General features: G+C 35.8%; 6 protein-coding genes across 7 annotated transcripts; 2 read left to right on the top strand and 4 right to left on the bottom strand.

Annotated features, from left to right (window-relative positions):
* Positions 1 to 1,110: 1,110 nt before the first annotated feature.
* On the top strand, positions 1,111 to 2,145 carry LOC140871945 (uncharacterized). Its single transcript, XM_073274685.1, has one exon. It carries the CDS (start codon positions 1,111 to 1,113, stop codon positions 2,143 to 2,145), a length of 1,035 nt encoding a protein of 344 aa, XP_073130786.1.
* A 6,563-nt stretch (positions 2,146 to 8,708) lies between these two features.
* On the top strand, positions 8,709 to 12,790 carry LOC140871821 (protein PLASTID MOVEMENT IMPAIRED 1-RELATED 2-like). 2 transcript variants are annotated; one of them, XM_073274551.1, is made up of 3 exons: positions 8,709 to 8,909; positions 9,459 to 11,731; positions 11,836 to 12,790. In XM_073274551.1, exons 2-3 carry the CDS (start codon positions 9,462 to 9,464, stop codon positions 12,788 to 12,790), a joined length of 3,225 nt encoding a protein of 1,074 aa, XP_073130652.1. In that variant the 5' UTR covers positions 8,709 to 8,909; positions 9,459 to 9,461. The 2 variants fall into 2 exon arrangements, with proteins under 2 accessions (XP_073130652.1, XP_073130653.1); XM_073274552.1 differs by having other exon boundaries at positions 11,842 to 12,790.
* A 20-nt stretch (positions 12,791 to 12,810) lies between these two features.
* LOC140871822 (probable WRKY transcription factor 51) lies at positions 12,811 to 14,545 on the bottom strand. Its single transcript, XM_073274553.1, has 3 exons — positions 14,275 to 14,545; positions 13,773 to 13,941; positions 12,811 to 13,529 (listed from the first exon to the last, which is right to left on the bottom strand). The coding sequence occupies exons 1-3, from the start codon at positions 14,534 to 14,536 to the stop codon at positions 13,400 to 13,402; spliced, it is 561 nt and encodes a 186-aa protein (XP_073130654.1). The 5' UTR covers positions 14,537 to 14,545; the 3' UTR covers positions 12,811 to 13,399.
* A 1,467-nt stretch (positions 14,546 to 16,012) lies between these two features.
* LOC140871866 (17.3 kDa class II heat shock protein-like) lies at positions 16,013 to 16,741 on the bottom strand. Its single transcript, XM_073274609.1, has one exon. The coding sequence runs from the start codon at positions 16,670 to 16,672 to the stop codon at positions 16,208 to 16,210; it is 465 nt and encodes a 154-aa protein (XP_073130710.1). The 5' UTR covers positions 16,673 to 16,741; the 3' UTR covers positions 16,013 to 16,207.
* A 5,071-nt stretch (positions 16,742 to 21,812) lies between these two features.
* On the bottom strand, positions 21,813 to 22,501 carry LOC140871409 (17.3 kDa class II heat shock protein-like). The gene has a single exon (XM_073273909.1). It carries the CDS (start codon positions 22,430 to 22,432, stop codon positions 21,968 to 21,970), a length of 465 nt encoding a protein of 154 aa, XP_073130010.1. The 5' UTR covers positions 22,433 to 22,501; the 3' UTR covers positions 21,813 to 21,967.
* A 1,242-nt stretch (positions 22,502 to 23,743) lies between these two features.
* Positions 23,744 to 24,496, bottom strand: LOC140871766 (17.3 kDa class II heat shock protein-like). The gene has a single exon (XM_073274456.1). It carries the CDS (start codon positions 24,410 to 24,412, stop codon positions 23,948 to 23,950), a length of 465 nt encoding a protein of 154 aa, XP_073130557.1. The 5' UTR covers positions 24,413 to 24,496; the 3' UTR covers positions 23,744 to 23,947.
* Between the last annotated feature and the right edge of the window lie 2,538 nt (positions 24,497 to 27,034).

Here is a 27,034-nt window from a genome sequence, read left to right on the forward strand (position 1 = left end):
AACCTTAATCTCGGAAATAAAAATGTATGCTGAAATATTTAATCTTGTTATAGATAATGTGTTGTAGATGATCATTGAGATTAGGTTTATCGTGTTATATACTATTCAAATCTGTAAATACACTCTATAAATAGAGGCCTCCAATAGTGAATAAAGCACTTTTATTCATTCTCTCAACTCCATATTCTTTATAATTTTAACACGTTATCAGCACGAGTGCTCTTTGAGGTAAAACTCACAAACAATTTTTTTTTTGTATGAATGCTATCGATGCAGCACAATATTTAAATTAATATTGATGCCCTCGAAATCGCAGAAATTTTGGTCTTATGTTAATACTCCTTGTTCTAAATTAATGCTCCTGAAGTAGCGCAATATTCAGATTTGATATTTATACTCTCGAAATAGCACAAGATCTAGGTTATGTGGATGTTCTTGAAGAACGCAAATTCATAATTTTTATTAATGCTCCTGAAGTAGCATTACTCTTGTTCTATATTGATGTCCCTGAAGTGACATAATTTTTAACCTTCAAGATCTATGATTCAAGATATTAAATCATTCCGATGTTCTTGAAGAATATCGGTTTATATATATATATATATATATATATATATATATATATATATATATATATATATATATATATATATATATATGTCTAGTTTGAAATATATGATATATAATATATCCGATAATAATTAAAGTAATGCTAATGAATTTATTTGGTAGATTTTTTTTTTTGGAATTTACGATGATGATATTTTTTTTAAAATTGATGCGATTGTATTTCAAAGATTTGTATTGAGAATATTGATGTAGGTTGGTATCGTGCACATATAAATTGCATGAATTTAGATTCACATCATTATCCAATACTTAAAACTTGAGCTTTTTAATTCAAATTATTTTTATTTAGTTCCTATCCTTTTGTTAATTAATTCAAATTATCTCATATATATATGTTAGTAAGTATTAATGTGAATGGTCTGTGTAAATGGGCAACATGATTTTGATTATTCGTACTTTATCTGCATTTTTAAAGATTTTTTTATTGTTAACGAATATTGTAGTAATTTTAATAATTGATTTTTGTATATAGATTTCATCATGTCGAACATCACCAAACTTGAATTTGAAGCACTTGATTTGTCCGGAAAGAACTACTTGTCATGGATATTGGATGTCGAGATCCATCTTATCTCTATGAATTTAGGGGATACAATCAAAGAAGGAAATGAAATGTCCCAGCAGGATCGTGCAAAAGCACTCATTTTCCTTCGTCATCATCTCAACGATGGGTTGAAAACCGAATATCTCACTGTGAAAGAACAACAAGAGCTTTGGAAAAATCTAAAAGGAAGATTTGACCATCAGAGAACTATTGTTCTTCCAAGAGCTCGATACGAATGGATGCATCTACGCTTACAAGATTTCAAGTCTGTAAGTGATTATAATTCTGCATTATTTAAGATAAGCTCCACCCTAATACTCTGTGGAGAGAAAGTCACGGATCAAGACATGTTAGAAAAAACATTCTCTACTTTTCACGCATCAAATGTGCTCCTGCAGCAGCAATATCGTGAACGTGGATTCAAAAAGTACTCCGAGCTAATATCTTGCTTACTAGTTGCTGAACAAAATAATGAGTTACTCATGAAAAATCACCAATTGCGCCCAACTGGATCTACACCATTTCCTGAAGCAAATGGAAATGCATTTCCTGAAGCAAATGCTAACTCAGCACAAAATCATAACAATGAGAGCAGGCGTGGCCGTGGCCATGGCCGTGGGCGTGGCCAAAGAAGAAACTATCAGCAACAAATTGGAAAGAAACATAAGACAAGCCACCAGCAGTGGAATTCCAATAATGAAGAAGCAAATGAAAAAAGTTCAAAGGAGTTTGAAGATAAATGTTATAGATGTGGGGTGGAAGGACATTGGTCTCGTACCTGTCGTACAGCAAAACATCTTGTGGATCTTTACCAAAGCTCGATGAAGGAAAAAGGAAAAATAGAGGCAAATCTTGTGGATTCTGATGATCCAGTTGATATAACTCACTTGGATGTCTCTGATTTCTTCGCTCATCCTGATGGAAATATAGATCATTTGATTGGTGGTGGTGTGTTAGAAAACAAAGAATAATGTTTTCTATGACTTTGTTTTTACTTGGAGTTCAATTTTTTCGTTATTAGGTTATCGTTGTCTAGTTATTGTTTTGAATTTCAATTCATGTTTAGGATTTTCGGTGATGTTATTTGATTATTATTCAATAAATTTTATTTATCATTTTATTGAAATTATTGCTTATTGAGTTATATTTTGTTTTAGATTAATGATGAAATATCACGATGAATGCCTCGCAGACAGCGGTACAACACATACCATCCTTCAAAATAAAAGATACTTTTTGGAATTAACATTAGCTGAAAATAATGTTATAACAATATCAGGTGCATCAAAAATTATTGAAGGCTATGGAAAGGCAAAAATCATTTTACCAAATGATACAAGCATATACATTGAAAATGCATTATATGCTAGCAAATCCAGCAGAAATTTGCTCAGCTTTAAAGATATCCGTCGAAATGGATATCATATTGAAACATTAAATGAGAATAATTTTGAATACCTTGGTATTACATCTATTATATCTGGCCAGAAGCAGATAAAAGAAAAGTTATGTGCACTCCCTTCTGGGATGTATTTTACCACAATAAAAGCAGTTGAAGCAAACACTTGCACAAACCAGAAGTTTATCGACCAACAAAGCTTCAAACTATGGCATGATCGGCTTGGTCACCCTGGGGCAACAATGATGCGCAAAATAATAATGAACTCACATGGACACCCTTTAAAGAACCAGAAGATTCTTTTGCATAATGATTATTCATGTGTTGCTTGTTCACAAGGCAAACTAATTATAAGACCTTCTCCTACAAAGGTTGATGTTGAAATTCCAACCTTCTTGGAAAGAATCCATGGGGATATTTGTGGGCCTATACACCCACCATGTGGACCATTTCGATATTTCATGATATTGATTGATGCGTCTACTAGATGGTCACATGTGAGTTTGCTTTCAACTCGAAATATAGCATTTGCTAGATTACTTGCGCAAATTATTAAATTACGAGCTCAATTCCCAGATTATTCAATCAAGAAAATTCGTCTTGATAATGCCGCTGAGTTTAAATCGCAGGCATTTGATGAATATTGTATATCAATAGGGATTTCAGTTGAGCATTCAGTTGCCCATGTTCATACACAAAATGGCTTAGCAGAGGCATTTATTAAACGGTTGCAGTTAATTGCTAGACCATTACTAATGAGAACGAAACTTCCATCTTCTGCGTGGGGCCATGCCATAATACATGCTGCATCATTGGTTCGCATAAGACCAACTAATTATCACCAATACTCACCCTTACAACTTGCTTACGGTCGAGAACCTGATGTTTCTCACCTTCGAGTATTTGTTTGTTCAGTTCAAGTCCCTCTCCCACCCACACAACGAACCAAAATGGGTCCACAACGTAGAGTTGGGATTTATGTGGGATTTGATTCACCATCTATTATTAGATATTTGGAACCTTTGACTGGTGATCTTTTTACTGCGAGATTTGCATATTGCCACTTTGATGAGTCAGAGTTTCCAACTTTAGGAGTAGTAAAGTTGTATCCTGAAGAACAACGAAAAGTTAGTTGGAATGAGAAAACACTATCTCATTATGATCCTCGAAATAATCAAAGTGAGCAAGAAGTTGAAAGAATCATTCACTTGCAAAGAATTGCGAATCAATTGCCTGATGCTTTTGTCAATACAAAGAATGTGACAAAGTCACATATACACGCAGAGAATACACCTGTGAAAATTGATGTCCCTGTAGGACCAACAAATATTCAACCTGCAAACGAATCTAAAATACGCCAGAAGCGTGGTCGACCAATTAGTTAAAAGGAAACTGTACCTCGAAAAAGAAAGGTACAAGATAAAGAAAATTCAAAAGCTCCCGAAGAAGAAATTCCGGATGATATTGTAAGAGAAATCAATGAACCTGATATAGGAAATATTCCTGAAGAATTGCAAATTGGTGAAAATAATGAGATTTCAACAAATTACATATCATCTCAAAAATTGTGGGATCGAAATAATACAATTATTGATAATGTCTTTGTGTTAAATGTGGCCTTTGACATTATGCATAATGGGAATTTAGAACCACAATCGGTTAATGATTGTCAAAAGAGAAATGATTGGCCAAAATGGAAAGAGGCCATACAAGCTGAATTAGATTCACTAGAAAGACGTAAAGTGTTTGGACCCGTAGTTCGAACCCCTAAAAATGTAATCCCAGTAGGATACAGGTGGGTTTTTGTACGAAAGAGGAATGCAAATGACGATATTGTAAGATACAAAGCTCGACTCGTAGCCCAAGGTTTCTCGCAGAGACCTGGAATTGACTATGAGGAAACATATTCGCCTGTGATGGATGCCACTACTTTTCGATTCCTGATCAGTTTAGCAGTATCAGAAAATCTTGATATGCAACTCATGGATGTAGTAACTGCTTATCTTTATGGTTCACTTGATAGTGATATATATATGAAAGTCCCTGAAGGACTCAAACTATCAAGAGAAAATAATGCAACTCCCAAGACTATGTTATCAATAAAACTGCATAAATCCTTGTATGGATTAAAGCAATCTGGACGCATGTGGTACAATTGTCTTAGTGAATATTTGTTAAAAGAAGGGTACACAAATAATGCTATTTGTCCATGCGTATTTATTAAAAAAACAGATAAGGGTTTTGCAATTGTGGCAGTATATGTTGATGATCTAAATCTTATTGGCACTCCAGAAGAGCTTGCTAAAACTGCCAATTACTTGAAAAATGAGTTCGAGATGAAAGACTTGGGAAGGACAAAATTTTGTCTTGGACTACAGATTGAACATTTACAAGATGGGATATTTGTTCATCAATCATCATATATAGAGAAGATATTAAAACGTTTTTATATGGATAAGGCACATCCATTAGCATCACCAATGGTTGTTCGATCACTTGATGCTAACAAAGATCCTTTTCGACCGCTTGAAGATGGAGAAAAGATCATAGGTCCAGAAGTACCATATCTAAGTGCGATTGGAGCATTGTCATATCTCGCAAATTATACTCGTCCTGATATAGCATTTTCTGTTAATCTTCTAGCGAGATATAGCTCATGTCCAACCCGAAGACATTGGAATGGTGTAAAACACATTTTTCGTTACCTTCGTGGTACAACCGATATGGGATTATTTTATTCAACAAAATCAAAGTCTTCTTTAGTTGGATATGCAGATGCAGGTTATCTTTCCGATCCACATAAAGCTAAATCCCAGACAGGCTATGTGTTTACACGAGGAAACACTGCCGTATCATGGAGGTCAGTGAAACAATCCCTAACAGCAACATCTTCAAATCACTCTGAGATTATGGCAATGCATGAAGCAAGTAGAGAATGTGTATGGCTGAGATCTATGACGCAACACATCCAAGAATCATGCGGGTTGCCAACAACCAAAGATAGCCCAACAGTTATATTCGAAGACAATACTGCATGCATTGCACAAGTAAAAGGGGGCTACATCAAAGGGGATAGAACAAAGCATATCTCACCGAAGTTCTTCTACACACACGAGCTTCAAGAAAAGGGTGATATTGATGTCCATCAGATTTGTTCAAGTGATAATGTAGCTGACCTATTTACAAAGGCACTGCCGACATCAACTTTCAAGAAATTGGTGCACAAAATAGGGATGCATCAGTTAAAGGATCTTAGATGATTGAGATCAGGGGGAGCATCTATTGCTGTACTCTTTTTCCTTCGTTCAGGTTTTTCCCATTGGGTTTTTCTGACAAGGTTTTAATGAGGCAGCACTCAAGACCCCATATTTCTCTGTAGCGATTTGTTAATTCAATAATCATCTAAGGGGGAGTGTTATAGATAATGTGTTGTAGATGATCATTGAGATTAGGTTTATCGTGTTATCTACTATTCAAATCTGTAAATACATTCTATAAATAGAGGCCTCCAATAGTGAATAAAGCACTTCTATTCATTCTCTCAACTCCATATTCTTTATAATTTTAACAAATCTCACATTTTCAACCTAAAAGCCATTTATCAAACTTGTGGCCCAAAATCAAAAGCCCATCACCGAGTCCCGAAATTCTTCTTGTTGGGCCAAGTCAAACTTAATATTTTTTGGGCAAACAATTATTATTATTTTTAAAAATAATAATAAGAATAATAAAATAAAATAAAATAATTTCGTCACTATGTGTTTGTCGAAACCAATTAGTATTGCAAATGATTCCTTTTACATTAATGGCGGACTCTCTTGTTTCCATCTCCATTGAATAATTAATTAGGATATATAATACATTATACATCAACTAATTAATTATATGCTTAAGATATTTGGTAGCAAGTTACATTCACTTTATATGGATGTCAATAATAAATGAATTAAATGTGTTGTCGTAATAAAAGTTGAAGATAATTTTTAAATGAAACAAGCCAATAATGACCGTATTTATTCTAGTATTATTTTTTACAGTTCTATATATATATAAACAGCATTTATGCCAGTTTTTATTTTGAATTATTTTCACATAGTTGGAAAAGTTCATGCACGGTTCCAATTTAAAATTTTGCCTCAATCCATGGATTGGATTGATGTTAATACTTTTCCTTCTTGGTTACAAAAAATTGTATAGGCAGATATTATGATTTAATGTCATCGTTTTATCTTCAAAAAAAAAATTTCCTTTATTTAATATATATTGTGATAGGTGGTATTATTTATTTTTTAAATTTTAATAAATATAAACTGTCATAATTGTTATCGACTGATCACTAAAGTACTAATTAAACTACATATTTTTTCATAAGCATACATTGTTTAAGCACCAACAATTTAAAATGTTCTCTTGCATAAAAATTATACTATTGTGAAACCGTATCACATGTCTATATCCATGAAAAAAATTGACTTGACTTATATTTATCATAAAAAGTAATACTTTAGAAATTAGACATGCATGATTTAGGCCGGGTTGAGATTCGTCTCACAAAATTAACCCGTGAGATGATTTTACAATAATTTTTGTCATATTTGTTTACATAATTTTTTCTGAGTGATGTTATACGTATAACGAAATTTGTACAACAGTTTTTACACCATACAAAATTCAATACAAAAATTTAATTTTATCAAATTTCATGATACATTGAATATAAAATCTAACGATATAATATCAAATCTACGAGATAATATCAAAATATCACGACATATTTTTTGTAAAATATCGTTAAACAACATATTGGTTGTATATTTAGCATTTTTTTAAATCTTTGTTAAAATTTAATTATTTTTAAATCAATTTATCAAGTTTCATTTGTGAACAATAATCGTTTAAATTGCTTTACCTTGAAAATAAAAGAATGGAATCTTAAGATAAAATAAAAACTTGTTTTAAAAATTATTATTATAAAATAAAAATGCAAGATTCTTTTTTTTCCTTCTTCATTTTTACATGAAGCTTCTTTTGGGTTTATTATTATTATTATTATTATTATTATTATTATTATTATTATTATTATTATTATTACGCGATATATTGTATTTAATGAAAATATGTTTTTCCTATAAAAAAAAAAGCTATGTACTTTTTTTTAAAAGGCTATGTAGCATTTTAAAAATCCAACGGTATTTAAAAATAAAATATTTGTGCTCAATAAAATATATCTGTAAAAAAAAATGAAAAAAAAATTAATTTTCCTCTTAACCCACTTTAAGGAAAAATTATAATTTTAGACTAATATGTTTGTCATTTTGTGATTTTTGTTATATATATTTTCATATTTCAGTTTTAGTCCTGCATGTTCTGTTTTTTTGCAAATTTAGTTTTTTTTTTCTTCGAAAATGATTACGTGTCACTATAAAAGTCAGCTCCACGTCAGCAGTGCATTTGTGTCACATCAGCGCCACATCGAAAAAAGAATTAAAGGACAAAAAAAAAAAAACAAAGACAACGGACTAAAACTGAAATATGAAAATATAGAAGACCGAAATCGCAAAGTGACAAACATACACGACCAAAAAAAAAAAATTTCCCCACTTTAATAACTAGCAAAAATTAAAAGAAATTGCTTAAGGGGTGTTCAAATTGGTGGAGTAAGTAAATATCTGATCAGTGATCAGTTGTTCGATTTATCTTACTAACACTTTATTGGACTAATCTGTCATGCTTAGTGTGATTTATTTTACTAACCAAATTTACAAGCTATTGTGTTAATCTGATTTACTGACTAGCGTGGTTTGAACCACACCAACTTAACTTGTAGGTTATTGCGTTGTTCATGATTTACTTAGTGCTTTTGCAGCCTATTACATCAGTAGGTCGAACATCTGACGTTTATCCACTACTATGAGATATCACGTAATAGAAAAAAAGTTGTAAGCCATCAAATTAGAGAATCGTCGACATAATTATTAAACATTTTAGATACATAGTAAATTTATTATCTACAAATATCTTATATAAAATAATATATATAATAAATATAATATAAATAATAATATAATAATAAATAAATGGGTAGATAAAACTAGTCTTCTTCTCTATTGGTGGGAAAAAAAAAATAATATTCAAAAGAAAAATTGGTTGCTTACTTGCTTTGGGTGTAGACTGTATACTGCAGAAGCCGACAACCCTCAAGAATATACTGCCCAACCGAACGAGCTAGCGCCGAGGAATTCTACCCCGTCGGACAAGAAAATTAAATTTGAAAAAATATATATGTAGGTCTCAAGTCTCAGCAGAAAACATCGTTTCTCTGAATCAAAGATATCTGTAAGTTCCAAGATTGTGTGTCGGTTGGATTTTATATGATCGTTTGATTCAGTCGCTTCTTGAATGGGCTCTAGTTATGCATCAATAATTGTCGGTGTTGATGTGTTTTATGTTTTACATACGGGATTTTCTCTGTTTGATTTAATTTGAATATATTTACTTTTTCTGTGTTGAAACGTTTTGGTTCATTGGAGTGAAGTTGGAGCAAAGTAGTGAGTGTTTGATGCCATCTTGGATCTTTTCCTTTTTAAGGAAGACTACAATAATCAATCCGATTATTAATGTGAATGAAATGAAGTAGAAATGATGTGATGGGTTAGAGATTTATAATTGATTCAATCTCTGATACAGTGCAGATGATGAGCGGGGAAAGCTAAGTATCCAAAAACAAGGAACATAAGAAACATTTGCTTTAACCGATTGTGATTTAGCTACTACCGCACTTCGAGTGCTGAATTGTTTTACTTTGCCTTTCTGATTGGTGTTTTAGCCACTGTCATTGCCATTATTAGCAGTCGAATATGGTCAGGCAAGTTTAAAGTTTTGCAGGATATGTCATCAGAACTCAACTTCGTGAAGACGGACAAAGAAGAGTTTGGCGGTGGGCTTTTGTTGCACGATATTGAAGAAATCAGCCACGCCCTTTATTTACATGGAAACCAGCGCAAGGCATTGAATCCAACTTCTGATCACCGTATTAATGTGGTAGCTAAATACGGCCTTTTAGAAGCAAGAAATAAATTTAAGATTCAAGATTCACCACAAAAGGACAAAAAATCATCAATATGGAATTGGAAGCCTTTAAAGGCTCTGACCCACAACCGTAATCATCAGCTTAATTGTTGTTTCTTTCTCCACGTGCACGCTATCGAAGGGTTGCCTTCGAATTGTAACGGTCTTAACCTGTGTGTGGCTTGGAGTCGGAAGGGAAAGATGTTGAAAACTCACCCTTCCCGTGTATATTTGGGACTGGCCGAATTTGAAGAGACTCTCATGGACTGGAGTACTGTTAATTGTAGCAGAAACAGGACTCATAATTCAGCAAACTATGAACCGAAAGTCTTCTTGCTTCATACCTCAGTGATAGGGGCTACAACAATTGACATTGGGAAACACTGGATTGATCTAACAAGGTTGCTCCCCATGACTTTGGAGGAGTTAGAGAGTGAAGAGGGGGGCTCAGGGAAGTGGACTACTAGCTTTAAGCTCACAGGCATAGCAAAAGGTGCCATGTTGAATGTTAGTTTTGGATTTTTCTTGATGGATAGCAAGTCATTTGAGTCAGGTAATCATGTGAAAGTTCCTAATGCTGAGAGCAAACGTGGACCAACCAGAGCAAATTATATTACTGATTTTGGTAATAGTCATAAAACAAGCCAGATAAATTACCATGGTACCATCCCTACAGGTTCACGTAAACGGTCGCATCGTCGGTCCCAGTCACTAGAACTGAAATTTCTAGATGAAAATCTCCCAAGCACAGGATCGAAACTCGCAGATTCAGTTTCTTTGTTGTACCAAAAGCTTGACCAGGAAAAGATGTGTGATGTTCTGGAGTTTGATTATGCTCACGAGTCTTTGCAGTCCCTAGAACCTAAGGCTGCCCCTTCTCTTGAGTCTGCTGGTGGTAATATTGCACACGAGGTTGATGATACCAGGTTTTCCATAACTGAGCTCGGTTTAGAAAGATCCATGTTGGATCAGGCGAAGCTCGAGCGACATGGTAGTCAAAGAATGGACAGTTCTCGAATTGAAATTATTAATGTTGCCGAAATTTTTGATTGGGAAGAGATAGTTTTTGATGAGAAGATTGAATGTAATCCAAAGCTTGGTAGTGATGACCATGACGAGATTGATGATACCAAACACATAGAAAATAGCTTGTCCATTAAAGAACCATCTGACGAAGAACTTGATTTAGTTTTCTATGATTTGATGGCATCTAGATCAGCAGATTTAGATTCGCCACATGTCATAAACAATATTTATGAGCAAGAAACATCCATGAAAATCCAGTCTTGCAACAAAAGTAGTAAGGTTCATAAATCTCTTAGCTTGGACGATGCTGCAGAATCTATAGAAAACGATTTTCTTAACATGTTGTGTCGTAAACAGAGTACAGATGACATAGTTTTTGATAGCTATCTTGAGTCTCCCAGAGGTCAACTATTGAAACAGTTTGAGGAGGACAACCTTCCGTGGGAAAATGACTCTCTTGATACCGATGTGATAATGGAGCAGGAATTTTTTTGTCGCATGCCCAATGGCTATGAGAGAATGCCACATGCAGAAGATTTTGGTTTGTCCCCAGCTACTCTAGCTGATGAACAGTATCTAGGTACTATAACCCACTCACTGAGTAAACAAAATGCCAAATTAATCGAAAATTTGGAAACGGAAGCTTTAATGCATGAATGGGGTTTGAATGAGAAGGATTTTCAGAATTCTCCATGTTCTAGCTCTGGTGGATTTGGAAGCCCAGTCTATGTGCCCCCAGCAGAACCTTTAAAGTTGCCTTCTCTTCAAGAATGCCTTGGTCCAATCATTCAGATAAAGGGTGGTGGTTTCTTGAGGTCAATGAATCCTTTACTTTTCAGAAATGCAAATAATGGGGCTAGATTAATCGTGCAAGTTTCTGCTCCAGTTGTGTTTCCCAAAGCCATGGGGCTCACTGTCACGGAAATACTTCGTTGTTGGGCATCCGTAGGAGTTGAAAAGATGTCTATTCAAGCAAATAAATTGATGCCTTTGGAAGATATCACGGGGAAAATGGTACAACAAGTGGTGCCAGAGGTTGAATCCATATCAGAGGCTTTTAAGAGGTCTGTGAATTCTTGAATATGGCATCATGAAGTTTCCATCAAATTCTAATATTTCATTTTTAAAGACTTGTTTTGTTTTTGTCTTCTTTTTTTTTTCTGAAAAGTTACAGGTCGGGTTTGGACGAGATAGATTCAGATTGTGTATCTTTTGAAAATATTGTTCCCGTGGCTATAAGCAATTTTGAATGCCTTTTACTTGAAGGACTGAGGATTCAGTCTGGTCTACCAGATCAAGAATCACCTTCGAAAGTTGGGATCCAGTGTTCCGGGAGTTCTGCTCCAGATGAGGCTACTGAAATTTGTGTGAACTTTGGTTCTGAAAGGACATCAGGCTTGCAAGTCTCTGGTGTTGATGAGTTAGTCAAATATTCATTGTCACTGGAAGACTGGATGACGTTAGACGTTGAAGGTTTTGACACTGACTATGGCACTGATGAAAATGGTTTGAAACTTCTTGCAGCTCATTGCGCTGAGTCTTTAGATATGAGCAGGGGACGGGATTATGCTACTTCAAATAAAAAGTTCATAATGGGTTTAAAAGTTCAGCTTAGAGATCCCTTGCGTGATAATGAAATGGTTGGTTCCTCAATGCTTGCGATGATTGAGGTAGAGAGAATTCCCTCCCATTCACTGGCCTGCACATCAGGGAAAATTTTAAATGATGAAAAGGATGGTTTGGGCAAAAGATTGGTTGAAGAGATTGTTGGCTCCGAACAAAAAAGGTGGGTCTTTGAAAAGGGTATTCCTCAATTTAAATTCTCGGAAGTCCATATTACCGGCCTACTAAATACTTCAGTTGGTAAAGAGCTTTGGGGAACTAATAAACAACAGCAATCAGGATCCCGATGGTTGCTCTCTAGTGGATTGGGTCGAACGAACAAGAATCATGTTTACAAATCTATGGCAATTGTACAGTCTTCTTCTAGAATAATGAGAATGGCATGGCCTGTGGACGTCCTTTGGAGCATATCGTCACATATCCGAGGTGAAGCAGCTACATGGGATGAGATAGTTGGGCTAAATGTGCACATAAGAAATCCTGATATTATATTCCCATAAAAATCCAACAGCTTGCGGGAAAAAAAACAATACATATTTGATAGTATCAGCTTTTCCTTTGGTAAAATTATATGTTGGTACTTGTCTAGAGGTTCGAAGGACCCAAACAATAACCTCTCCTTGACGCAGATCACAGGGTAATGCTATCGTTTTGAAAGCCATAGAGATTCAGCGCATTTTTTTCCTCCAACAATGAAGGAGATAAATTTGTTGTGGGATATGTTTAAATCACAGATTAAATCATCGATAACCAAACAACCTATTTCCTTTTGTTGCTGGTAGTGGACTTTGAAGCCTGTGTGCCATATGTTAATCTTAAAAACAAGTTCTGCTTTTCCTGGTAATTCTAGGATACCTTTATTTCCAACGCTTTTGAGAATGGTGGGCAATATTCGCAACAAATTACCAGCTGTGAAATTTGTGCAATTTATTCACTTTATTTTGCAACAGTTGAGCATCCTACTGAAAGCTCTGGGATCTGTCTTAAATTACTGTCAAGAATTCTGAAAAATTCTTCAAGGTACATACAGCTGCATTCTCTATTTCTTGAAAAAGTGTAGAAGTTCAAACAATAGTGATGACATTTGTATGAAATTCCAATTACTGAAATCAAGGTTGAGGATGTCCTTGATGATTGTGGATGGCCTCATATGTTGTTATGACATATCGTGAATCCTCTTTATCTCTGTCAACTCTCTTTTTAACTGGGCATCCTTCAACCGCGCACTTGTAATAGTTCCTGTTGATTACATTTTGTGATCAGTTGTGTAAATTTCGAAGTTACTTAACAAAGAATTAGAAGCTGTCTCCAATCTTGATTTGACACGAACTGCAGTGTGGTAAATATTGCAGAATTGGTCCATTTATCAGCATAGTGATACAAAAATTGGTTCCAGAATTTGAGTTTGAATGAGACTGAGTTACTCATGTGATAGACGATAATATCGTAGAAGAAATCATGTGTCATGAAGTAATGTGGAACCTTGGATTGGGGCTGCTTTTTACCATCTTTTTCCCATACTTCCTCCACTTGAAACCATCATCTAGTATCTCAATATCTGACTCGGTCTTAAAAGCAATCTTTTCTCTCGTTACTTTCTTTTGCTTGTCACTTTCTCTTGTTATCACATTCACGGCATCTGGCATCACATCTGTAATGGTGATGAGAGGGCAATATAAGCTATTATGTAAACCTTTACATTTATTATCAACAAAGAAAATGTGAAAAATCATCACGGCAAATTCGGAGATATTTTCTTCATAGGAGGCACAATTACTCTGCTCGGCCCTTGTTGAAATCCATCGTCTGTGGGCGACAAATACTTTGATACATGTATGCATGAAACTAGTATATGAACATGTGTTCTTTGATGTCGCATCCGTGTATGTTAGCAAACATATATATGTAAAATTTGATGCTATGAATTGTTCAAAAAAAATGATGCTATAAAGTTTGGAACTTGGCTATGAATGACTTTGCTTACTGTTGCTAGAACTTTCATGAAAAGAGCTGTTGCTCCCAGCAAAGTTAATGCCGTCATCATTCACCATGGAGTTCGAATTTTGAGATATATAAGCTTCAGGTAATGAAGCAAATGCTGGGTTTTCCTCGGCAAAGTACCCATTGAACTCCGATAACTCAGAAACCTCGAAGTTAGTTTTGAGGGAATACATGCTCCCCGAGAAGCACTGTGGCCAAAAAGTGGCATGAAATATATCGGGATCGGGGTTTTGAGCCATGATCATCAAGTGAGGTGCTTTGGTGTGTATATATAATATAAGCTGCTTGGGTTCTAGGGACTTTCTTGGCAAGCTCCTGTTTTGGGCCAGAACCTTCATGTTTGTTTTACTGATTGCCCATCAATCAATCTGGTGGTGGCCTAGAATTATGAGCTGGGACCACATTGTGACGGACTTTGAAATTTAGACGAAGGAGCTGAAAGGTAATATTATGGAAAAAACTGGAGTTTTCTTGGAATGTTTTTCATCCGTGAAACGCGACTGGCTCGACTACCCCACTCTTTGGCTCGGTAGCACGAGGAGAGTCCCTTGACTCTTCCCCTAACCCCCAAAACTTCATTTTTGGGCCTAAGAATATGAACAGAATTTAGTTCATTCCTCATAAGGTAATTTGAGAATACTACTGGCGGCACCGTCAGGCCCGTAAAATGCATAACACGAGCTTATGGTCCCCAACTCCCGAGTGAAAAATGGGCAGGGGAGCGAGATGTGTCATGCTTGGCGTGTGGACAGAGTTGTTGGTTTGAGAGTCTCGTGTTTGATCCGCTACTTCCTTAGTCAATTTAGACAATCAAACACCAGTCAGTACGGTATTGTTGAATTTGAAGGTTGGAAGTATAATAGCCACCTCCCAAAGTTTTGGCCTTAAGAGTAAATACAATTGATGCGATTATCATAAAATGGGTTCCCGAATGATGGGCAGAGTATCCGGGTGAAATTCCAGCAAGCTCCTTCGTCCCGTCTTGGATGCAATCTACACGCCAGGAAACAAAGAAACTCATAAGTAGAGATCCGAAAGGGTTTTTGGCGTCGTCACTCCGATCCTTAAGTTAGGTTAAGATGTATGGAATGAGCTTAAGAATTTTGGAAGGGTGAGTGTGTGCGATACAATGGTGATAGGTGATAATGAACGTACCTTGGCTAGGCTCGGGAGCCCGGTATTTATACATGTTGGCCAGTGGCCTGGGTTATTAATAATTACATGGTATGAGCTAACTGACGGCTTTTAATGTGATGGGACAGTTATCACGTTTGATTAGACACCCCGTAATTTCAAGAAAAACTCATACCGTTGAAACGTGATTGGTAATGATTTGGTCTGTAATAAGAGCATGATGTAAGATAGACGTGGCCTTTTCATGACCCTTGAAATAGAAAGTTTAGGCCCCACCAGCTCTCTTCTTCTCCCGGCTCCCAAGAGCATGTTTCCTAAATGTCCGACTTCCCCACTTTACCCGGGCTCCCATGATCACCGGGCCCTTAGGACCACCCGGGTCCTCGAAACCACCGTGGTCTCTTGGGTCCACTAGGGTTATTTTACCAGGAACGAATATTTGTTTCGTTTTGAATTAGTTTCAACGTGTTGTGCATACAGAGAAGCCTTTGCCAAATTGATTATTTTTTGACAAATTTATTTTAAGTATATGGAATCCACTCATTTTTATAATTGAATCATCTCGTGGTTTATATATCAAAAGTGCATGAAACGTCAAGATCAAGAAAATATTATATAAAATTCTGCAAACCATTTTTTTTTTTTTAAGGTAAAATTCTGCAAACCATTGAACACGCTCAATCCATCCGCTCAAGAACTAGGAGCCCACAAAGAGACAACACTTATTTATACATAACATTCACGCAAAAGCAACAAAAACAAACAGTTGGCAGAGCTTTCCTTCAAGCGATTTGAACCTCGATAGTCCTCGGCTTTTTCGGCTCCGGCGGCGGCAATTTCTCCACCGTCACAATCAGCACTCCGTCCTGGCACACCGCCTTGATCGCCTCCACGTCCGCATTTTCCGGTAACACAAATTTCCTCATAAATTTCCCGACCCTTCGTTCCATCCTCACGTATTTTACGCCTTCCTTCTCTTCTTCACTCTTGCGCTCGCCACTGATAAGCAGCACGTTCCCTTCCTCCACTTGGACTTTGATGTCGCCGGATTTCAGTCCCGGCATGTCGATCACAAACTCGTATGATTTCAGGCACTCCTTGACATCAGCCGGCGTCGCCGCCATGGCCTTGGCGTCGCGATAGTAGGCCCTGGTGGGTGCGCCGACGGATTTGTTTCCATCAGAATCCTCCGCAGCGCCGAACAAGTGGTGCAATGGGGAATCGAATCCAAGAAACCTTATATCCATGTCGATAGTTGGGTTGTTATTGATCGGGAAAATGTGGGATTTTATGCACTTACGATTTTTCTGATGCAATGGAAGATTTGTTCAGCTGTATATATAGGGATAGACATGGCGGAAGTGTGGGGAAGAAATGTGAAATTTCCAGAGGAAACGGGGAAGAAGGGACTTTCTCTAGCAGTTTCTAGAATTTATAATAATTGGGCCTAATTTTAGATTGGATTGGGCTGGTATAATTGCGCGTAACCAATGGGCCTTCAACTTTTGTTTTCCTATATTCTCAGTCGAGCACGGTCCACTTGGAATGGTCTCTAAAATTAAAATCAAAATTATTTTCCAAAATACTGAAATAGTATATATGATAAATTAAATTGTGCAATTAAACTACTTGAGTTTTTTTAAAAAAAATAAACTACTTGAGTTATAACACTTTGTTTATTTAATTTACGGCAAGATTAATTTTTATGATACAATTATTGCGTAATAAAGTAAAGTTGGTTTAATTATTTCATGAGTCGCATAATTTCTTCTTAAATTTTAAAAATTAATTTTATTTCGAACTGGTTCAAACATTGACAAGATCAGTTATGTTCCAATTCTCTCTTTCATTATAATAAAAATCTGTCGGTTTTAGAACTTTAGTCACACCTAATGAAGGCCATTGAAATGAAATATATATTGTTTTATATAACTGAAAAATAATTACCTAATCATCATAATTTTTGTTAATGTAATACCTTTTTTTAAAATAAAAAAAAAACAAAAAAAAAACTGGTCTACATATATTTTTAACCTGATGATATAGACGAATTCTTACTTGAAAACCGTAGGGAGGTTTTTGTTTTTTTGGTACAAATTTGCTAGTCAACGAAGCTACTCTTGAATACGAACAACTCAAACAACATTGGGCAAATTTATTTTTTTTTTTAAGAGGAAAAATTATGTGTGATTAATTGTGGATATTTATCGATATATCTCTACTATATTATATAGTTGACAGTATTACAAAAATCGTTTGTTTGAGAACATTAATTTTTTTTTCTCATTTTACCCTCTTCACATTTTTTTCGCATGTTTGCTAACTTCTCCACGTAAATATAACTTTCCTCGTAACTTTTTTTCACATGTAGACTAATTTTTTCATGTTTGCTTGTCTCTAATTAATTATTCTTTAATCATATTTTTTTTCATTGTACAGTTTATTTCAATATGAAATATATAAATATTTTGAAAAATATCTAATTAATTATTCTTAATCATATTTTTTTTAATTCTACAGTTTATTTCAGTATGAAATATATAAATATTTTAAAAAATATCGCGTATAAAATCATCATGTTGTGATCATTATTGTATGCACGCAACCATTGTCATTTTACTCGTATATATACATACGAGGTTAATCAAAGACACAGGATAATTGGGGCAAATCTTCAAGCAGCTTGAACCTGGATAATTCTGGGCTTTTTGGGCAGCAATTTCTCCACCGTGACGGTCAGCACGCCGTCCTTACACACCGCCTTGATCTCGTCGGTGTTGGAGTTCACCGGCAACACGAATTTCTGCATCAAATTGAGGCACTTTCGATCCATTTTCACGTACTTCTCACCTGCCTTTGCTTCTTGTCTCTTTCGCTCTCCGCTGATGACAAGTACATTCCCATCGCCCACCTGCACTTTAATGTCGCCTGATTTGATCCCCGGCATATCGATCACATACTCGAATGATCCCGGGCACTCCTTCACATCCGCTGGCGCCATGGCGTGGGCGGCGAAGCAAGAGTTGAACCCCATGGGTGGCGTGTTGCCAATGCCGATGCCAAACTGGGGTATATTTCCAGGTAATCTCGTATTCATGTCGAATCCTGTTTCCGATCGTTCCCCTAGGGATTTCGGCTTTCTGATTCTAGCGAAGATTTGTTTAGCTGTATATATAGATACATGGATGCATCCCTTAGAAGAGAGAGTTGCGGTTCCTACCAAAGGAAAAAAGCATATTGTATACTTTTACACAGATTTTTTTACCATATTATGCAAATTTTCCATATTCATCTAAATTTACATTATACTGGACTTGAACCTTTGTTAATTTTTACCATCTTTCTAATTTAAAAAGTAGATCTTGACATCATACGAGCTAATGTGATATTTGCCATTAAATATGATAAGTAATGTGATACTTTAGATGTTTTTTTGGTTGACGAGATGCTAGCAAAAGAGTAGTAACCTTACACTACATCCAATGGTTCAATTTTAATTTGTCTATGTATGGTCCGTCCACATGTTCAAATTAATTTTGGATCTTTGGATCTAGCATCATTTTACTGCCCTTTTGTTAGCATGAACTCAACCGTTTTTCAACGTAAATAACTTTTGATAGAGAAATTTCTTTTTTTCTTAATTTCAATTTGCATGAAAATCTACATGAAATGCTTTGAAGCCATGTTTTCTTCTGTTGGCTCCATCCTATGACGATCAACACATTCATTTCTATTGTTCCAGTGTGATTGATTTGGCGCATCTAGCTACCTAGCTGTTCATGCTATTTGTTTACAACCGATAACATTTCACGAGTGTATGTCGTCTCACTCATTTATACAATTCATTTGAAGAAGTGTTTAGGAAGACACTAACTGTGCCGAAATGAACTCAATGTTAAAAGAGAAATACGAGTAAGATAGTTGCACTCCAGAGGATTATCATGGGAGGCACAAATTGCCAGTTGAACATTATGTTCGAAATCAATTTAGTGCCCATGAATAATTGATCCGATGACAAGTGAATTGACAGAGAAACTATATGCGATTTTTTTTGCTTCTGTTATAATTATTACTTAGATTTGGATTTGACACTCTTCTTTAAAGTAAGATGTCACTCCTTCTATTTCACAGTGTGGCATATCCATTTGTCAGCAGCATTATGCTCTTTAGTTATTGACTGAATCAGGAGTTACTGGTTGTAAACCACGCAATATTCCTATTGACACTAACCTAAAGATTAGTTGTGAAGAATGTGAATTGTTGTATGGTCCATCCATGTATCGAAAATTGATTGGAAAACTGTTGTATCTCACAGTCACAAGACCTGATTTAGCTTATCTGTGAATAAGCCGAGTCAATTCGTTGCTAACCTAAGAGATACATCTTCAGGCTGCATTTTCAGTACTCAAACATACGGTTGGACACGGGCTGTTTTATAGCTCGTTGTCCCCTCTTAAGCTTACTTTTTTCTCATATTCGAACTGGGCCACTTATCTTGATACACGCGGTTCTGTTACTAGTTTTTGTGTGCCTCTTGGAGAGTCTTTAATATCGTGAAAGTCTAAGAAACAACAAACGATATCACGATTATCTACAGAGGCGAAGTATCCTTCCACGGCTAGTGCTACATGTGAGGTGGTTTGGTCGTTCTCTCTTCTTGAGGACTTGTATGCATTTCTCTTCCTCAACCTACAGTGTTGTTTGTGATGGCCAAGGAACCATTCACATGGCTTCGGACCCAACCTAGTTTTCCATGAGCACCGAAGCATAATAAAATCGATTGTCATGTTGTGCGTGAAAGATATAGAGTTCATCATCAAAGTTCTTTTTCTTCATGTCTCTTTAAATTTGCAGCTAGCAGATTTGTTCACCAAATCTTGTTGTCAACTCAGTTTTCATACTTTGCGAACCAAGATGGATGTTCATTATATACACGTTCCATCTCGAGGGGAGTATTAAGTGTGTTGGCTTGAAAAAAAAAAACACACACACACACACACAAATAGCATTTTTATTCTTTGCTATAAGAATGTATTTTGTCGGGGATATCTTGAATATTTGAACACTTTTTGTTAGTATTTTTCATTCTGAAAAACTTGAGTTATAATGATGAAAGTGTTTCTTCCTCTTCCGATTCTCAAATCCTGATAAACTTGAACAACATAGGCAATTTTCTAAGAGGCACTACTGTGTGCTCAAGGGAGTCTTCTGCATTATAAAACTTGAAAACACAGGATGATTGATGCAATACTCATGATTCATGAATGGACCAAAATAAAACAGATGCTATTTGTTTTATTCCCTTGAAGGTGAAGAACAGTAGCCAAAATCACACGAGATACTAATAAAAACAAGTAACAGTGCATTCTTCAAGAACCTTGAACCTCGATAATTCTGGGTTTTTTCGGCAGCGACTTCTCCACCGTCACAGTCAGCACGCCGTCCTTACACACCGCCTTGATCTCATCGGTGTTGGAGTTCACCGGCAACACGAATTCCTGCATTAATGTTCCGCACTTTCGATCCCTTCTCACGTACTTCTCATCTGTCTTCACTTCTGGCCTCTTGCGCACCCCGCTGATGGTCAGCATATTCCCATCCCCCACTTGCACTTTAATATCGCCTGATTTAATCCCCGGCATGTCGATTAAATACTCGAATGATCCGGGGCACTCCTTGACATCCGCTGGCGCCATGGCCGCAGCATCACAAGAGTTGAACTCCATGGATCGTGTGTTGCCACCTCCGGCGGAAAACTGGGACAAGACTGAAGATTCGGTTCCGGGAATCATCATATTCATGTCGATACTTGTTTCCGAGGATTTGCTTTTTTGAATTCGGATGCGAGCCGAGGTTTGTGTTATTGTGTAGCTGTATATATAGATAGATAAGATATATACCTCGGCATAGTTGAGGTTTCTATGAAAGGAAAAAAGCATATTTTATAGTTTTACACAGATTTACTTGCCATATTATACAAATCTTCCATATTCACCTATTAACAACGTAGATCGTCACGTGACTCACGTCATATGGAGTATAAACAATCGGTATTTAACCAAGTAAAGTAATTACATTGGTTTTAGGAAACAATCAACTGTGCCCAAATGAGCTAAATGTGATAAGAAAACTATACAAGTGAAGTTAGTTGTACTCTCGAAGATTATAATGGGAGGCACAAATTGCTAAGCCAACATTATGATCGAAATCATTTTAATGCCCATAATTACGATCCGATAAGTGAATTGTTCAAGAAACCATATGGGATTGTAATGTTTTTTTCTCATTATTATTTAGATTTGAGATTCGAGGTGAAAGATTCGAATTCAAGTCACTTTTCTTTGGAGTAAGATGCCATAATTAAAAGGATGGCAATAGCATAAGTGATTCTGAAAGTCAAGAAACACACACTTTCATAATTCTCAAACAAAAGGACAACACAATCCACCAAAGACCAAAACTGAGCATCACTTATTCCATACCAGACCCACCACTCAAAAGGACTTACTAATACCAACAGAAAACAGAGCTTTTTCTTCAGATCAAGCGATTTGAACCTCGATAGTCCTCGGCTTTTTCGGCTCCGGCGGCGGCAATTTCTCCACCGTCACAGTCAGCACGCCGTCCTGACACACCGCCTTGATCGCCTCGACGTCGGCATTTTCCGGCAACACGAATTTCCGCATAAATTTCCCAACCCTTCGTTCCATCCTCACGTACTTCACACCTTCCTTCTCTTCTTCTCTCTTACGCTCGCCACTGATAAGCAGCACGTTCCCTTCCTCTACTTGCACTTTGATGTCGCCGGATTTCAGTCCCGGCATGTCGATCACGAACTCGTATGATTTCGGGTACTCCTTGATGTCAGCCGGCGTCGCCGCCATGGCCTTGGCGTCGCGATAGTAGGACCTGGTGGGTGCGCCGACGGGTTTGTGGCCATCAGAATCCTCCGCAGCTCCGAACAAGTGGTGCAATGGGGAGTCGAATCCAAGAAACCTTATATCCATGTCGATAGTTGGCTTGTTATTGATGGGGAAAATGTGGGATTTGTTGGACTTCTGAAAATTTTCTGATGCAATGGAAGAATTGTTGAGGTGTATATATAGGGATAGACATGGCGGAAGTGTCGGGAAGAAAGGTGAAATTTCCAGAGGAAATGAGGAAGAAGGGACTTATTCTAGCAGTTTCTAGAAATTTATAATAATCGGGCCTAATTTTAGACTGTATTAGCCTAAAATGTTTTTGTATTTTGAGAGTTTTGGTTTATAAATAATAATAATAATAATAATAATAATAATAATAATAATGGCAACAAGTTATATTACTTTCTCAAATTTAATAATATGATGCTGATACATAATAGTGTTTTTTTTTTGCACATTTCAAATCAATAATTATCTAAATATAATAATTTTGTGTTCTTTTCAAGTTAATAATTTTATATCTTTTACTAATAGTAATATAATAATCTTGAAAATTTAAAATATAAACAAGAATAAAGATTGAACTTAAAAGATAAAATATATGATTAAAATATTTTAAAAAAAGGAAGCTATTTTTGAGAATTATATATTTTTAAATAAAGTCATGTAATATGACTATAATTGTAATTTTAAATATTTTAAATAATTATATATATATATATATGGTTTCAAAAAAAACATAAATATATATATATGTAAATTAAGAAAATTATTTTAGATGTTATTTTTTAGTAAAATGAAAACCAATGTTTTTCACGTCTCAATACATTAAATAAAAGTAAAATTATGCTTTAATTTGAATGCCCATATTTTTTACTATATTTTATGAAAATTGTTTTTAAGTTACTTTTCAAGAAATTTGAAAATATATACCCCAAAATAAGACCAAATATATATGTATATCGTGATTGGTGATTTTCAAGGAAAAATATTTAATCTTAATTATATTCTCTCAGCTTGACAGTTATTTTTATCTCATTATTAGTGTAATTTCAACTTTGGTATACAATCAAAACATTGGAGTCTGGAGATACCAAACAGTAAATAATAATACATTTTGCTCTTTCTTATACCTCTCCTATTTCGTGGGTCGAATATATTTTCACATCTTGGATTGTGGATATATCCCTTCTTGATATCTGTTATTATATCTCAGAAAACACAACTGACTATCTAAATATGATCTGAATATTTGGAAAATAGTTGTGTTATAGAAAATGATCGTGAGTTAGAAATTTAATTTAATTAATAAAATATGCTCTTTCATGCCCATATGATAATTTTTTTTACCAGAATAATTAATCTCATACCATCTATGAATATGAACACAAAAGATTTTGAAAATTAAGAAACCATATTTTTTTTAAAAAATAGTTCTCAAAACTACAGAGCACAAACAGAAACAGAAACAGAAACAGAAACATCTTCACCCCTCAGATCAAAAACCAAAACATTTCCACAATTATTCCATCACAGAACAAACACCCAACAAGGCTACTATTATTTTCAGAACCAAAAAACAGCTAGCAGAGCATTTCTTCAAGCAATTTGAACCTCAATAGTCCTTGGTTTTTTGGGCTCCGGCGGCGGCAGTTTCTCCACCGTCACAGTCAGCACGCCGTCGTGGCACACGGCCTTGATCGCCTCCGTGTTGGCATTCTCCGGCAGCACGAACTTGCGCATGAATTTCCCCACCCTACGTTCCATCCTCACGTATTTCTGACCCTCCTTCTCTTGTTCTCTCTTACGCTCGCCGCTGATCAGCAGCACATTCCCATCCTCCACTTGAACTTTGATATCGCCTGATTTCAGCCCCGGCATGTCGATCACGAACTCGTACGCTTTCGGGTACTCCTTGATATCCGCAGGCGTCGCCGCCATTGCCTTGGCGTCGCGATAGTAGGTACTGGTGGGTGCCCCGACGGATTTTCCGCCGTCGGAATCCTCTGCGGCGTCGAACAGGTGGAAGAGTGGGGAATCGAGTCCGAGGAACCTGATATCCATGCCTACACTTGCTACTAATCTGGATTGTGGATCACGTTTTTTTTATTTTCGCTTCCAATTTCTTGAAATCTGTGATATGAACGAGGATCCGATTGATGAGTATATATAGATAGATATACAGGAAGTCTCGAGAAGAAAGGAGGTGTTTCCAGAGCGAAGTCTAGCGATTTCTAGAAGGATAATAAATGGGCACAATTTTTGGGCTGATGTAATTGCTTTAATGGGCTAGTGTTTGGGCTGATGTGATTGCCTTAATGGGCATGTAAGTCCACTCACCAAAACCCTGTTACGAATTTTACAAATCCAGCCCAGATTCTTTGGATGATTTTTGAGAGTTCATATAATATTTACTTGTCCGGTTAAACTACATATTTACATTGTTGAATACATAAAGGTTGGAGTGTCTGTGTCACCAACTACCGAAAAAGACGAGAGAAACTTTAGAAAAATCGTTGGTTCCGTTTGAATGTATATTTTGAAATTATTTTTAGTTTTTTATAAATAAATAAAAATTTAAAGTATTTGTTTTGACATGATTTTTATGAGATGTTTTTAAAAAATATTTTGAAAAAGTGTTTTTCAAATATAATTTTTAAAAAATAATTGAGACGTGTTTTTAGATGTTTTTTTATAATGAAATAATGATAAAAATCAAAACAACATTATTTTTGAAATGTTCAAAATTTTTTTATAGAATAGTTGTTCAAATACATATTTATTATTTTTAAAATATTTTATAAATTTTATAAATACTTGTTCAAACAAAGTCTTTATAATCGAAAATGTTTCAGACATGGAATCAATTTACCATGTTCCAATTTTTCATGTGTTTTACATTGCGCAAAAGTTTTTCTCACGATCAATTTTGTATAATATATTTCTTATTCGACTCGATTCGTGAAAAAATATCGTTTTTTCTATAGTGGATATGAGTCGAATCAAATCGTCTCATTAATTTAAGAGACCACCTCACCAATCTCTATTCACCACATATTATGCAATTTTATTTGAAGATCTTCCCGAGTGCTTAGCGATAGAAATGTTTAATTTTAAACAAAAAATATTGTTGTTTGCACACAAAAATGGTTCAAGCGGGTGTGTGTCAGACACAAATGTGCCAAAATGAAATGAAAATAAAATAAAAATCTGACTTCTAAAACCAAGAGAAAATGTGAGCTTTGGTTTGGTCGTCGGTCTCAATTTCACCGATTATATGCCAAATAACACTGAAAATATTGGAGAAAATATCCTAATAATAATAGAAAATTGAACGTTGTTATTACAAACTTGAAAATGACACATGTTTGTCATAAAAAACAAATAAAATGTTATTGGACATTACAAAGAATAGAGATGTCAAAACGGGCTGGCGGACTGGCCGGCCTACAACCCGTTGCAACCCACCATTAGACGGGGCGGGCCGGCCCACTTTTAAGCAGGTGAAAAAAACTCAACCCAACTCACCTATTTTAAGTGGCGAGGCGGGTCAATTCGGTGGACTTACGTGTAATTTGACGGGTTTTGACGGGCCAACCTGCAACCCACCCCAACCCACCATTAGGCGGGGCGGTGTGGTGCGAGCCAGCCCACTTTAACGTAGGTTGGAAAATTATCAACTCAACCCACCTATTTTGTATGACGGGCAGGCCAACTCGACGAGCCTAGCCCATTTTGACACCTCTAACAAGAAACCAACAAAAAGTGATGAAAACGTGCACTGAAATATCTGGACATAAGCAGACAAATTATGAACTTCGAAAATTGGCAAAAAATATTCTGATGAATTCAGAGCTTTTTGGAGCTTGGAATTTAGCTGTGAATGTTTGTGAGAGCCTTCACTTGTTGCTGCTGATTCCTTTTTTGTTCCCGATTGGAGTAACTTCCCACTCTATGAAAATGAGCCACATTCTCTTTCCACTCTCCTCTATTATCTTTTGACTTGGTCCAAATCTTTAAATGAAACTTTCATTTCAATTTGTGGCTGCCATTTTTATTGGACTTGGACTCATCTTTATGTTGATGGGCCAAAATGATCGGATTGTGCTGCCTCAGGAACAGGACAGATAGGAACCTCTCCACCTAAGGCTAATAAAATGGCTTCTAATACCCGTAAAGAAAAATGGCTTCTTATTTTATGGGCTCAACTAAACAATCATGTTTGCTTGTTTTTTTTGTTATTTTAAATTGTGATACATATTTAAAAAAAAAAAAAAACATCTCAGGTAATAAAGGTGTAAGTTAGTCAAATTATAGGTGGATTCAATCAAAACTTGACTCAAACCTGATTTGATCGAACTTGGCGATAATCAATGGAGTCGAATGGGGAAAATTAAAATCCAGTGGAGCCGGAGTAATGTATCAGTCAGTGTTTTAAAAACCGAACCGAACTGGCCGGTTCGACCGGGAACCGATCACTGGTGCGGTCCGAAATACCCCTAAAAATCGTTTTAACGGTTCAACCGCTCAAAACCGGGCGAACCGGCCAAGAACCGGCCAAAAAACCGGTTGAACCGGTTTTTGAATTTTTTTTATTTTTTTTAAATTGTTTTTTTTAATTTTAAAATCTTAATTTATTATTTTATTATATATATACACATGATTATTTGAAATTTGTACTTCGTT

Source organism: Henckelia pumila, unplaced genomic scaffold (assembly GCF_033568475.1).
Source record: "Henckelia pumila isolate YLH828 unplaced genomic scaffold, ASM3356847v2 CTG_461:::fragment_3, whole genome shotgun sequence".
In the NCBI taxonomy this organism is placed as follows: domain Eukaryota; kingdom Viridiplantae; phylum Streptophyta; class Magnoliopsida; order Lamiales; family Gesneriaceae; genus Henckelia; species Henckelia pumila.

Bases quoted from the DNA above. Each gene is read 5' to 3' on its own strand.
- LOC140871766 (XM_073274456.1), bottom strand. From the start codon at position 24,412: ATGGATATCAGGTTCCTCGGACTCGATTCCCCACTCTTCCACCTGTTC.
- LOC140871866 (XM_073274609.1), bottom strand. From the start codon at position 16,672: ATGGATATAAGGTTTCTTGGATTCGATTCCCCATTGCACCACTTGTTC.
- LOC140871409 (XM_073273909.1), bottom strand. From the start codon at position 22,432: ATGGATATAAGGTTTCTTGGATTCGACTCCCCATTGCACCACTTGTTC.
- LOC140871945 (XM_073274685.1), top strand. From the start codon at position 1,111: ATGTCGAACATCACCAAACTTGAATTTGAAGCACTTGATTTGTCCGGA.
- LOC140871821 (XM_073274551.1), top strand. From the start codon at position 9,462: ATGTCATCAGAACTCAACTTCGTGAAGACGGACAAAGAAGAGTTTGGC. The intron at 11,732-11,835 runs GTCTGTGAATTC...TTTTCTGAAAAG, and splicing joins ATATCAGAGGCTTTTAAGAG to TTACAGGTCGGGTTTGGACG.
- LOC140871822 (XM_073274553.1), bottom strand. From the start codon at position 14,536: ATGATCATGGCTCAAAACCCCGATCCCGATATATTTCATGCCACTTTT. The intron at 13,942-14,274 runs GTAAGCAAAGTC...TCACCATTACAG, and splicing joins TCATGAAAGTTCTAGCAACA to ATGTGATGCCAGATGCCGTG. The intron at 13,530-13,772 runs GTTCCACATTAC...TGTAATCAACAG, and splicing joins AAAAGCAGCCCCAATCCAAG to GAACTATTACAAGTGCGCGG.